Raw genomic sequence first — 12661 nt, forward strand, 5'->3', positions numbered from 1 at the left:
GGACTGGGACAGAAGGATTCTACAAAAAGACACTGAATCCATCTATAGGTTTCACTCCCGAATACGAAATGGATTAAATGATAGATTAACTTATACTTGTTTTATAGGCACGTAGCCATCACCTCGGTTATCCTTCCTCCCCCCCCTCCTTTTCCCCTTGCCTTCTTTTCCCTCCTTTCCCTAAGGGAGGAGATTTTTTGATGTCCTCCAGATTCGTTGTCCTGTTTTCAGTTATTGTGATTCCCCTCTTTTCAAAACTAGGACCTAATGGTGTTCAGCCATTTTATATCAGTACGTGATAGTACCTCTTTTGTTATATTGTCTAATAATAATTTGAATATTTGTATAGCGCCAACAGATTCCGCAGCGCTATATACTACTGGCATATCCCACATGTATGCCTCCACCTGAGCCCTGACCAAGATTGGGGCACCCCATTATTCAGTAGTAATTTCTTAGCATAGGCTAAGTGTAATGGCTTAATGTTTATTTCTCATTTGTCCTTGCACTGGCCGCCCCCTGGTTGTTTCTATTAGTCATACTCGCTATTAGTTCGTATTCCCCAGATCCACCAGCACATTCCCAGTATAATGAAGCAGTGGCTGGGTCTACCGGAGTGTGCTCCAGTTTGACACGCATCTAGCCGAAAGTCCGCATCGATAATGCGCAAACATATCATTGCACCTTTCCGAGCATGCGCGTGAGCCTTCAATATGGCCATATTGAAGGCGGTGCTTTCCACCAGGAATTGGTAAGTGTGTAGTGACTGTTAACTGCACCATACCACTATAACTATCTAGAGGACCACATAGATGACATTTAGAACCGAACTGTCATCTAATAAGCTATTATTGCTTGTCGAGTGTTTGTTCATTGTAACTAGCAGCCCTATTGTGTGCAGTGATTTGTGTATTTTTCTTGCCTAGATCCTATTATAAGGTTGGCTTACAACTGATAGGTGACTGAGTGATCACAAACTCCTTATCTCCATATCTTGTGAATTTTTTTCTGGATTTTTTAATGTGCATCGAAGAATAATGTTTTTAGATTATTGCATGCTGCTGCGATAGTATTTTTGTTACATGTGATTGACAGTCTCCAATTTATTCAGTTGTGGTGTCCTACCATGGATGTTACTACTATATACACTCTTCGTAAAAGTCTGTACTTATTGTACTTATGTGGTGATGAAAGTAGTGATAGAGTTTCGCCATTAGATGTCGCTATGTTAGATATGTATATTGAGATACTGCACAGCTGGAGTGTGAAGGGTTATTGTTTATTTGTATGTCACATGGGTCTGCAAACCAACAGGAATCTGTTCTGTATCACCTCTCTCTTTACTTCTTCTATTGCACTCTTCACCCAGTCACAGCGCATGTTAGTTACGCTGAGGAAGGAAGTCACATGGGTAGAGGAAGTGCATAGGTCTTTCGTTTTGGACATTGTAGAGGAAGGACGCAAGCTAGATAGCTCTCTACAGAGGTCCTCTCTGGGGCCTGGCCCTCTGCCAGGTCCCTGTACCCCCAAAGTTCAGTCTTAGCTGTGTCATATCTTGCTTCCTACCCATACAAGGTTCTAGCTAACAGTTTTCTTGTCAGAAACGCTACACGACACTATGCAGTGTTAAACCCCTCTCAGGAGAGGACAAGTCAGAGACAACCTCAACCCTTGCCGTGGACTAGGAGAATAACTGAGCAGGACAGTATCCACAAAAGCTAGGAACTGATCCAGATAGAGTTCCTAGGCTTTGCGCAACTTTGCTCTATCTCGCAGCATGGTTGTCAGCAGGGAACCCTCAGCATTCCGCTCATGCCAGGTAACAAGGTCTGGGGCCTGTGTCACCCTCTAGGACGGTTCAGCTAAATCTAGTGGGCAAAGGGTGGTGTGAAGACTAACAAAAGGTCAAAACACGGGCACAGGTGTCCTTCTTCCTCTTCTAAGTATTCCTCTACCTCATCCTCCAACATCCTGGCAGAGCACAGTAATATTTGGGTTGAGACTCTTACGACATCCTCCTCTCTGCTACTCTGATTCTCTGTATCACTCCTCCAGCTGCCTAGTCAGAACGTCTGTGCTCTACACTGTATTCCTGTCGCAGATTCGGTTGCTGTATTGTCAAGTATTTGTCTATCAAGTGTTATCAAGTGTATTATTTCGTTCTTTATCAAGAGAAACACCATAAGAGTGCTAACACACACACCGTATTGCAGTGAATTTTCTGCTGCGATACGCAGCAGATTTGATGTTTATAACTGAACACAGCATCAAATCTGCTGCGTATCTGCTGCGCATCGGTCGTGTGTTTTAGCACCCTAATAGTGTATCCTGCTCCAGCAAGACCTGTCTAGTAAAACCCAACTTATTTATCATAAAGAGATTTTGTGATCTTTCGCCTTACACCGACACAGCACAACACATTGCCACCTTGGGACACTTCCCCTTTCTGTAGGTGGCAGATCCAATAGTCCGGGAGGGTCCATGATTACACTATCCATGATTACACTATCCCAAGGAACTCCATAGCAGCCCGGCAGGACAGTGACCACAGGGGAAAAGGAACAACCGTCCATCTAAAATAAAAGCAGGCGTGCCATCACACCTGTGTGCCTACCCCGCACTGGCGTCACGCCACCTCAAGGTCCAGCTGTATCTGGGCCGACCACCACCGCAGTGGAGTCACACTTCACCACCTAGCAGGTGACCGGCCAATCCTCCGACAACACCATAACCGGGGGATCACACCACACAGTGATTGTGCACAATCAGTGTTACTTCATAACTGGACAGGCGGATTTCACAGAAGAGTGATTGACTGAGTTACATTGTACTGTTTAACCCCTTAGTGACCGCTGCACGCATATTCACGGCGGCCACTAATGGGCTTTATTCCGATGCGTACGCCTTTTAACGGCGGGCGCATCGGAATAAATTACCCCCCGTCGGCGGCAGCAGAGCATGTATCAGCGGTCAGTGTGACCGCTGACACCCTCCTGTAACTGCCTCCTGACCGCTCCGAGCAGTTTAAAAAGTGTGCACCGAACACAACACAGCCCCCCCCCCCCCAATAATAAAAATACATTACATTCCCCCTACACAATAAAATTTAACATAAAAGTGATCAAAAACATAAGACAAATCATATACATATTTTGGTATAGTTACATTCGTAACGACCCAATCTATAAAACTATATGAATAATTACACCACACGACACACGCTGTAAAAATTAAATAAAAAAAACAGTACCAGAATAGCAGTATTTTATCAATCTACTTTAGAAAATACGTTATAAAAGAGATCAAAAAGTCATATACATATAAAACTTGGTATTAATAGAAACAACAGATCTTCCCGCAAAAAAATAAGCCCAAAACCAGCTCTGTCGTGCAAAAGATAAGAACGCTATGGATCTTGCAATGTGGCGACAATTTTTGTGGGTTTTTGCTAGGAAGATAGTTTCTATTGCGCCAAAGTGATAATAGTTAAAAAAACCTATACAAATGTGGTATCACCGTAACCGTAGTGACCCAGAGAATACATGTATTATGTTATTAGTGACCGCCGATACGGATTTTTACGGCGATCACTAATGGGCTCTATACTGCTGCCATCAGCTCTTTATGGCGATGGTGCAGAATAGTGCAACTGCGCCGGAAATGCCCGCAGCCCCCTCCTCTCAGCTATCGGAGGTCGCTGAGGGGTTGGGGTAGAATGTGGGGTCAGTCCCGGCCAGTCCCCTCACCGGCGATCGCTGTTATTACCAGTATAACTGCGGCCACCGGTAACAAACATTGCCAGCACAGCTGAACGCTTTCATGTCTTCTCACAGTGAATCCACAGTGAGAGGAGATGAAAACATGCCCCCCCCCCCCTGTCCCCAGAATTAACCCTAGGGACCTGTAACCACCCAGATTGCCCGTAACCATCGCAGACAGCCTGTAACCACCACAGATAGCCAGTAAACACCCCCAGATAGCCAGTAAACACCTCCAGATAGCCAGTAAACACCCCAGATTGCCCGTAACCACCCCAGATTGGCACAGACTGCTTGTAACCACCCCAGATTGCCCATAACCACACCAGATTCCCTTTCGCAACCTCAGATAGCCAGTAAACACCCCGAGATTGTCCATTACCACCCCAGATAGCCAGTTAACACCCACATATTGCCTTTAACTAAAATGACACTCCTTCCCTGAGCCCTGCTGTGTGCCCATACAGTGGTTTATGCCCACGTATGGGGTACTGTTCTACTCAGGAGAACCTGCGTTACATATATTGGGGTGAGTTTTCTCCCCTGTTCCTCGTGAAATTGAGAAATTTCAAACTAAACAAACATGTTATTAGAAAAATTCAGTTTAGTTAGTATTCAAAGTTTAGTTTTGAATACTTTCCTCTAATACCTGTGGGGTCAAAATGGTTACCACACCCCAAGATGTATTCTTTGAGTGGTGTACTTTCCAAAATGGGGTGACTTTTGCAGGGGTTCTATTCTGCTGACACTACAGGGGAGCTGCAAACGCACCTGGCGCTCAGAAAATTCTGGAAATGCTAATTGTCGCTCCTTCCCTTCTGAGCCCCGCTGTGTGCCCATACAGTGGTTTATGCCCACATATGGGGTACCATTGTACTCAGGAGAACCTGCATTAGAAAATTTGGGGTGCATTTTCTCTCATGTTGCTTATGAAAATTAGATACTTTAATCTTAATATATTATTGGAAAATTTCTATTTTTCATTTTTTTCCGGCCTAATTGTGAATACTTTCCTCCAGCCCCTGTAGGGTTAAAATGCTCATTATACCCTTAGATTAATTCTTTAAAGGTGTCTAGTTTCCAAAATGGGGTCACTTATGGGGGTTTCCAGTATACAAGCCTCCTAAATCAACTTAAAAAAAGAACTGGTGCCTAAAAAAAAAAATCAGTTTTGTAAATTTCATGAAAATTTCATAATTTGCTGATACATTTCTAAGCCCCGTAACACCCTAAAAAAGTGAAATATGTTTACGAAATGAAGCCAGAATAAAGAGGACATATTCATAATGTGACTTACTAATTTTTGTCATGTGACTTTCTTTTTTTAGAAGCAAAGAATTTCAAAGTTTGTAAAGTGCAAATTTTTCATGATATTTTGATGTTTTTCACACAAAAAAACACAAGACAGTGACCAAATTTTGCCACTAACATAAAGTACCATATGTTACAAAAAAAACAATCTCAGAATCAATAGCATACGTTAAAGCGTCAGATTTAGAAAAATGAGCCTGGTCATTTAGGACCAAATAGGCTTGGTCCCTAAGGGGTTAACCCTTAGGGGACACAGCCAGTTTTCATTTTTGCGTTTTCGTTTTTCCCTCCTCGTGTATATAAGGCCATAGCGCCTGCATTTTTCCACCTAGAGACCCAAATGAGCCCTTATTTTTTGCGCAACTAATTGTACTTTGCTAAGGCAGATGTAATTTTTGCCTAAAATGTGCCGGGAAACCAGAAAAAAAATTATATGTGTGGTGAAATTGAAAAAAAAAAAACGCATTTCTTTTATTTGGGGGAAATGTGTTTTTACGCCATTCGCCCTGGGGTAAAACTGACTTGTTATGCATGTTCCTCAAGTCGTTACGATTAAAACGATATGTAACATGTATAACTTATATTGTATCTGATGGCCTGTATAAAATTCAAACCGTTGTTAACCAATATACGTTCCTTAAAATCGCTCCATTCCCGGGCTTATAGCGCTTTTATCCTTTGGTCTATGGGTCTGTGTGAGGTGTCATTTTTTGCGCCATGATGTGATCTTTCTATCGGTACCTTGATTGCGCATATATGACTTTTTGATCGCTTTTTATTACAATTATTCTGGATTTGATGCGACCAAAAATGCGCAATTTTGCACTTTGGGATTTTTTTGCGCTGACGCCGTTTACCGTGTGAGATCAGGAATGTGATTAATTAATAGTTCGGGCGATTACGCACGCGGCGATAGCAAACATGTTTGTTTATTAATTTATTTATTTATTTTTATTTATAAAATGGGGAAAGGGGGGTGATTCAGACTTTTATTAGGGGAGGGGGTTTTGTGTTATTAAAAATACTTTTTTCTTTTACTTTAGACATATACTAGAAGCCCCCCTGGGGGGCTTCTAGTATATGCACTCTGATCTCTCATAGAGATCCATGCAGTATAGTTATACTGCATGAATCCATGAGATCGGTGTTCTATTACTTTTGGCTGCTGCAGCCAAAAGCAATAGAATGCCGAGCCGGGATCAGCGCCATTACGGAGCAGACCCCGGCCCGGTATGGATGCAGGGATCGCCCCCCCGCAATCGCGCCGCAGGGGGGCGATCCCCCCACTAGACCACCAGGGATGTGTAACCGCAAGTATTTAGAAGCAGCTGTCAACTTTGACAGCTGCTTCTAAGTACTTAATTAGCGGGCACGGCGATCGGACCGTGCCCGCTAATAGCCGCGAGCCCGGGCTACTCGCGGCACCCGGGATCGCGGCAGTTCAGAGGGTGGTCGCCGCGCGACCCCCCTCTGAACTCCCATAGCGGCACGAGGACGTTAAATAACGTCCTGGTGCAGCTATGGGTTAAAGAGGTTGTCTAGCGAAAATCTTTTTTTTTTCTTTCATATCAACTGGTGTCAGAAAGTGGTGTCAGAAAGTTATATAGATTTGTAATTTACTTCTATTAAAGAATCTCAAGTCTTCCCATACTTATTACCTACTATACGTCATGCAGGAAGGGTTTTATTTTCAGTCTGACATCTCTATCTCTGGCCGAGACAGGAACTGTCCAGAACAGGAGAGGTTTTCTATAGCAGTGCTTCTCAATTCCAGTCCTCAGGCCTCACCAACAGGTCATGTTTAAAGAGAACCAATCACCTAAATATAACTGTCCCTATTATGACAGTACATCTCTCCCTAAGTCTATTCATGAAGATACAGACTGCCTTTGCAGTCTGTATCTTTATACTTTACCTGATCCTCTGTTCCCTGGCTGTTCCGGTGAGCGCCGCCATCTTGATGACGTCACTTGCGTTCCAGCTGTGCGTTCCAGCGTGACGTCATCAAGATGGCGGCGTCGCCGGAACAGCCAGGGAACAGAGGATCTGGTAAAGTATAAAGCTACAGACTGCAAATGCAGTCTGTATCCTCATGAAGTCTATCTATGAAGATACAGACTGCCTTTGCAGTCTGTATCTTTATACTTTACCAGATCCTCTGTTCCCTGGCTGTTTCGGCGGCGCCGCCATCTTGATGACGTCACGCTGGAACGCACAGCTGGAACGCAAGTGACGTCATCAAGATGGCGGCGGCGCCGGAACAGCCAGGGAACAGAGGATCTGGTAAAGTATAAAGATACAGACTGCAAAGGCAGTCTGTATCTTTATAGATAGACTTCATGAGGATACAGACTGCATTTGCAGTCTGTAGCTTTATACTTTACCTATCCTCTGCTTCAGTGCCGCAAGGCCGGGCACCGCCATCTTGATTACGGGCCTTGCGTTCCACCGCTGGAACGCAAGTGACGTAATCAAGATGGCGCCGCCGGCCTTGCTGCACCGAAGAAGAGGATTAGGTAAAGTATAAAGATACAGACTGCAGAGGCAGTCTGTATCTTCATAAATAGATTAGAGAAGAGGGACTTTAGATAATACACAGCGATCTTGCGCTGTATAGCGCGAGATCACTGTGTGTTAACAGAGCGGCAGGCAAAGGATCATGGGAACCTTTCCTGCCACTCTGCATGACGGGAGTTTCCTGTCTCGCGCCGGCTCTTTTGAAAAGAGCCGGCTCGAGACAGGAAAGTAAAAAGGGAATAATTCAAAAACGAGACAAAAATAATTAATTATATTTGAAAATGTCAATTAAATTATGATTTGCATCTAATTAAGGAATAAAAAATTAACTTTCGTCCATGATTGGTTCTCTTTAAGGATTTCCTTAGTATTTCACAGGTGATAATTATACTTAGTATTATCACAGGTTTTCTTTGTATGGGATATCTTCAAAACATGACCTGTTGGTGAGGCCTGAGAACTGGAATTGAGAAGCACTATTTTATAGGGATTCCCATAGAAAACCTGGACAGCTCTAAACAGTTCCTGTCTCGGCCAGAGATGTCAGCAGAGAGCACTGTGTCAGGCTGAAAATAAAACATTTCCTGCATGACATATAGTAGCTAATAAGTATTTATATAGAAATATAAGTAAGTATTTAATAGAAGTAAATTACAAATCTATATAACTTTCAGACGCCAGTTGATTTGAAAGAAAGAGTTTTTTGCTGGACAACCCCTTTAAGTGCTGCCTTTATTTATTAAGCAGGTAGTAATATAGGTTCTTTCAAAAGAGACTGTGCTAGAGTTCTTCACAGCTAGCAGCCAGGGACATAGCTGTGCAAGAAAAATATATGAAAGGGACATAGGGGGAGATTTATCAAACATGGGGGAGATTTATCAAACATGATGTAAAGAGAAACTGACTCAGTTGCCCCTAGCAACCAATCAGATTCCACTTTTCATTATGGAAAATGAAAGGTGGAATCTGATTGGTTGCTAGGGGCAACTGAGCCAGTTTCTCTTTACACCATGTTTGATAAATCTCCCCCATAGTGCTAAACCTCTGTCAGCAGAACACATGTTGTTTTGACAACAGCCCTGGTTGCAGCTGCATACGCTGGTTATACACAGACAGTTCTCTTTTGTGACACCCGTTTCCCCACTTACGTGCATGTTCAGCCAGACTGAGCATGTTCTCTAATAAGGAAGCTATTTATAAAGAATAAAAGGAATAGGTAGTTGAAACCCAACATGCCCCATTCCTTTAACTCCCAACACACACTGTTAGGGCACAGTCAGGAGGCCAATGTACACATTATGGTGCATTAACAGAGAGATTTTTCTGACAGATTTTGAAAGCCAAAGCCAGGAACGGATTAGAAAAGAGGAGAAACCTCTGCAGGTATTCTCAACATTGATGCTGGGTTCACAATACATTTTTGCAATCTTCCCCCCCCCCCCCCCCCCCCCCCCCATCTGTTTTTGCAAAAAAACTGAATGAAAAAAAAAAAAAAAACGGATGAAAAATAAATTTTTTTCTTGACGTACACAAAAACACAATCGACCTCATTTTCGTGTCCGTTAGAAACAGATCTGTTTATAATGGAAGTCAATGAAAAATGGATCAAAACAGATGCACACAAATGCATACATTTTTCTATCTGTTTTTGCAAAAACGGATAAAGAAAACGGATTGCAGAAATGTAGTGTGCACCCAGCATAAATGGGGAATAAACGGCTGACACAAAGGAATCAGACACTGAAATTCAACATGCCCAACCCCTGACTTGGCTGCACCCCACCCCCCACATACACATAAAATTGTACCATGTTTGTTACATAATGTGAAAATCTGCATGCACCTTCAAGTGACCACATGTAAAATAAAGAAACAGTGCAAAAATGAAATGGTGTACAGAACATAAAATATAGTTACATACATAATACTCAGATGGAATGGGTATTTCTTCTTCAGGATTCAATTTGTCCTCCCCCTATAGTAAACAGAAATAGAGATGTCTTACATCACCAAAAACTATACTCAGGGTCCTGTCAGCTCTCACAATGGGGGAGATTTATCAAATATGGTGTACAGTGAAACTGGCTCCGTTGTGGGGAATGAAAGGTGGAATCTGATTGGTTGCTAGGGGCAACTGAGCCAGTTTCACTTTACACCATGTTTAATAAATTTCCCCCATAGTGTCTAGTTTAGTAAATGTTACTATTTCCCATTAAACAGATCTGGGACATCATGCCCCTATTCACTGTTGATCACATATACCAAGCATACCTAGGTACCCTGCAAATATATACAGAAAATCACAGAAGTAAAGGAGGGGAGGTGTACACAATAATAACAATCATTTGAAGCACAACAAACACAAAAATACTATACATCAAAGGAGAAATAAAATGAATGTGATCTCATCCTATCAGAAGTCTTCTGGGGTAGGGGGCAAATAGAAGATAGACCTGTAATGGCAAATAATATAATAACCTTTGTAATGGCAACAAGGTAGTAGTATGTGTTCTGTTGGTTAACCCCTTCATGTCCACTGAGACATGAAGACAAAGAAGACTTCTGATTGGGTCAAATCACATTTATTTTGCTTTACCTTTGATGTGTTCTGAACAACTATGTGGCTGCTAACGTGACTATATTGGACTTCCTGGTGACTGTAAGGCCCCTTGCATATTTGACTTTTTGATTTTTGTAGTGCGTACTAGAAGTATTTTAAATGATTAAAGGGGTATTCCCCCAAAATTATTTTTGCATTAATATGTTTCCCACCCAGAGGGGTAGCCGCAGGGGTCGCCGCTGCGACCTGGCCCGGCGTCGAGGGGGGCCCCCGCCCAACAATCTATCCCCTGCTCCTGGCCGTCCTCCGCCGCGGGTTCCCGTCACACTGATCACCTTGTGACCGCAAGCATTCTTTCGCTTGCGGTCATAAGAGTCAGTGTCGGACGGGCCCCCGGCGATGCTCAGCTTCCCAGTGGTGTCCCCGGCATCATAGGCACCAGGGAGCTGTGTGCACCGGAGTTGTTACTTCCGGGTCAGGGAGCGCGTCGCTCCCTGACCTGGAAGTAACAGCCCCGGCAGCGCACACTGAGCTCTCTTGTGCATATGCTGCCCGGGAATGCCGGGGACACCACTGGGAAGCTGAGCATCGCCGGGGGCCCGTCCGACACCTCAGAAGAATAGAAGAGAAGGGAGCTGCGACGGGGGAGCGAGGTGTTAGGTGAGTTTTTTTTTCTTTGTTTTTATCTGCTTTTCAGGTGACAAATATAAAAGGACAACACAGGCAATCTACAAGGGGGGTGGCAACAAAAGGGGGGCATCTACATGGGGGGCAACAGAGAGGGGCCATCTATAAGGGGGACAACATAAGGGGGGCATGTATAAGGGGGCAACACAGAGGGGCCAGCTATAAGGGGGGGGCAACATAAGGAGGACAACATAGAGGAGCCATATGTAAGGGGGGCAACACAGGGGGCTATCTAAAAGGGAGGGGGGGCAACATAAGTGGTCCATCTACAAGGGGGGGGGCAACATAAGGGGAACAACACAGGAAGGCATCTATAAGGGGGGGGCAACATAAGGGGGCCATCTATAAGGGGAGGCCTTGTAAGGAGGGCATCTATAAGGGTGACATCACAGGGGGCCATCTAAAATGGGGGCAGAGGGGGACAACACAGGGGGCATCTTTAAGGGGGAATACACAGGGGGGGGTGTATACTATAGGGGATACAGAGGGGACCATCTATAAGGGGGACTTCAAAGGAGCCATCTATAAGGGGGACTAAACGAGGGGGAATCTACTATAGGGGGACTACACAGAGAGGGGCTGCACAAAGGAGATGCACAAGGGGCCATCTATATGGAAGACTGAGCTAGGGACCATCTACACAGAGGGGGGCATATACTATCATGGGGATGACATAGTCAGCCTACCCACTTAAAGTGACTGTACCACCAGGCCCAGGCTGAAGCACTGGAGGCGACCGACCCACCCCCAGTGGGAAGAAACCCTAGCCCCTCTATGACGTGTCTCCATTAGAATCAATGGATCCCTATCATAGAGGTGCGGGGGTTTCCTCCCACTAAGGGTGGGTCAGCCGCCTCCAGTGCTTTAGCCTGGGCCTGGTGGTACAGTCACTTTAATGAGGGTGTAAAGGGGCCAATACAGATGTGCAGTGTGTATAGAGATGAGGATGGTGCCAGTATGAGGAGCCTAATATGTTTGTCTGTCAGATTCTGTGGATTCGTGGCTCGGAGAAGTTCTCATGACGGCCCAGGACAGATGGAGAAGAAGATGAAAAGGAAAGAACTCCAATTAGAGAAGACGTCCAATGTGAGTCACTTGATATAACTGCACTGTAATGTATATGGTGTACAGAGCCTGTGTAGAGATGGGGCTGCCTCTATATGACTGGATGAGGTGATGGTGATCTGTGTACAGTGGATGTTAGTCAGTATGCGGTGGTGTTAGTCAGTATGTGGTGGTATTTGTTACTTGTAATCTGGTACAGTGTTTTATTGGTCTTAGTATACTAGATTTGGTCAGTAATATGGTGGTGATGGTAGTGGTGGTAATATTTCCCCCTTGTATACTGGTATTATTGGTAATATCAGTCTCAGTATACAGGATTTGGTTAGTAACAGTATGGCGGTAATATGTATGGTGATAATATTTCCTATATACTGGTATAATTGGTAATATCTGCCTCTAGCTATTATCTATGTATCGCATCGCTTGGTCGAGGAACGGGGGGGGGGGGGGGCCCAAGTTGAACTCTTGCAGCAGGGCCCAAGGGACATTAGCTATGCCCCTGTTTCCACCCATAGCTTTCCATCTTTCCAATGTAAAGTTATTATGGATTCTGCACAGTTTTGCTGTTATCTAGATGCCTTCACCCCCACCGAATGCATAGAACCATCAAACCTCAGTCCAACCTGACACGCTCCCTGCTCCTGGCCCGCACCCTCCGAGACAGCATCACGTGTCCTCAGTCTCTTCTATGGGCCGGGTTACTGCTTCTAACCCAGTCCACTGAAGTGGGGGAGGACACAGACAGTGACAGCTGCTGCAGCTG

The 12661-nt window shown here is 44.4% G+C and overlaps 1 protein-coding gene across 7 annotated transcripts in view; it reads right to left on the bottom strand.

Moving 5' to 3' along the window:
• The window catches only part of SYCP2L (synaptonemal complex protein 2 like), a 209361-nt gene that overhangs the window by 157069 nt on the left and 39631 nt on the right, over window positions 1-12661 (bottom strand). For 6 of the 7 annotated variants that reach the window (XM_069958018.1, XM_069958016.1, XM_069958019.1 and 3 more), the window contains exon 2: window positions 9508-9561. The exons of the other annotated variant lie outside the window; for it this stretch is intronic. In XM_069958018.1, coding sequence (XP_069814119.1) covers window positions 9508-9561 — 54 coding nt within the window. The remainder of the gene's footprint in view (window positions 1-9507; window positions 9562-12661) is intronic. 7 annotated transcript variants of the gene reach the window in all.

Source organism: Dendropsophus ebraccatus, chromosome 2, assembly GCF_027789765.1.
Source record: "Dendropsophus ebraccatus isolate aDenEbr1 chromosome 2, aDenEbr1.pat, whole genome shotgun sequence".
Lineage (NCBI taxonomy): Eukaryota > Metazoa > Chordata > Amphibia > Anura > Hylidae > Dendropsophus > Dendropsophus ebraccatus.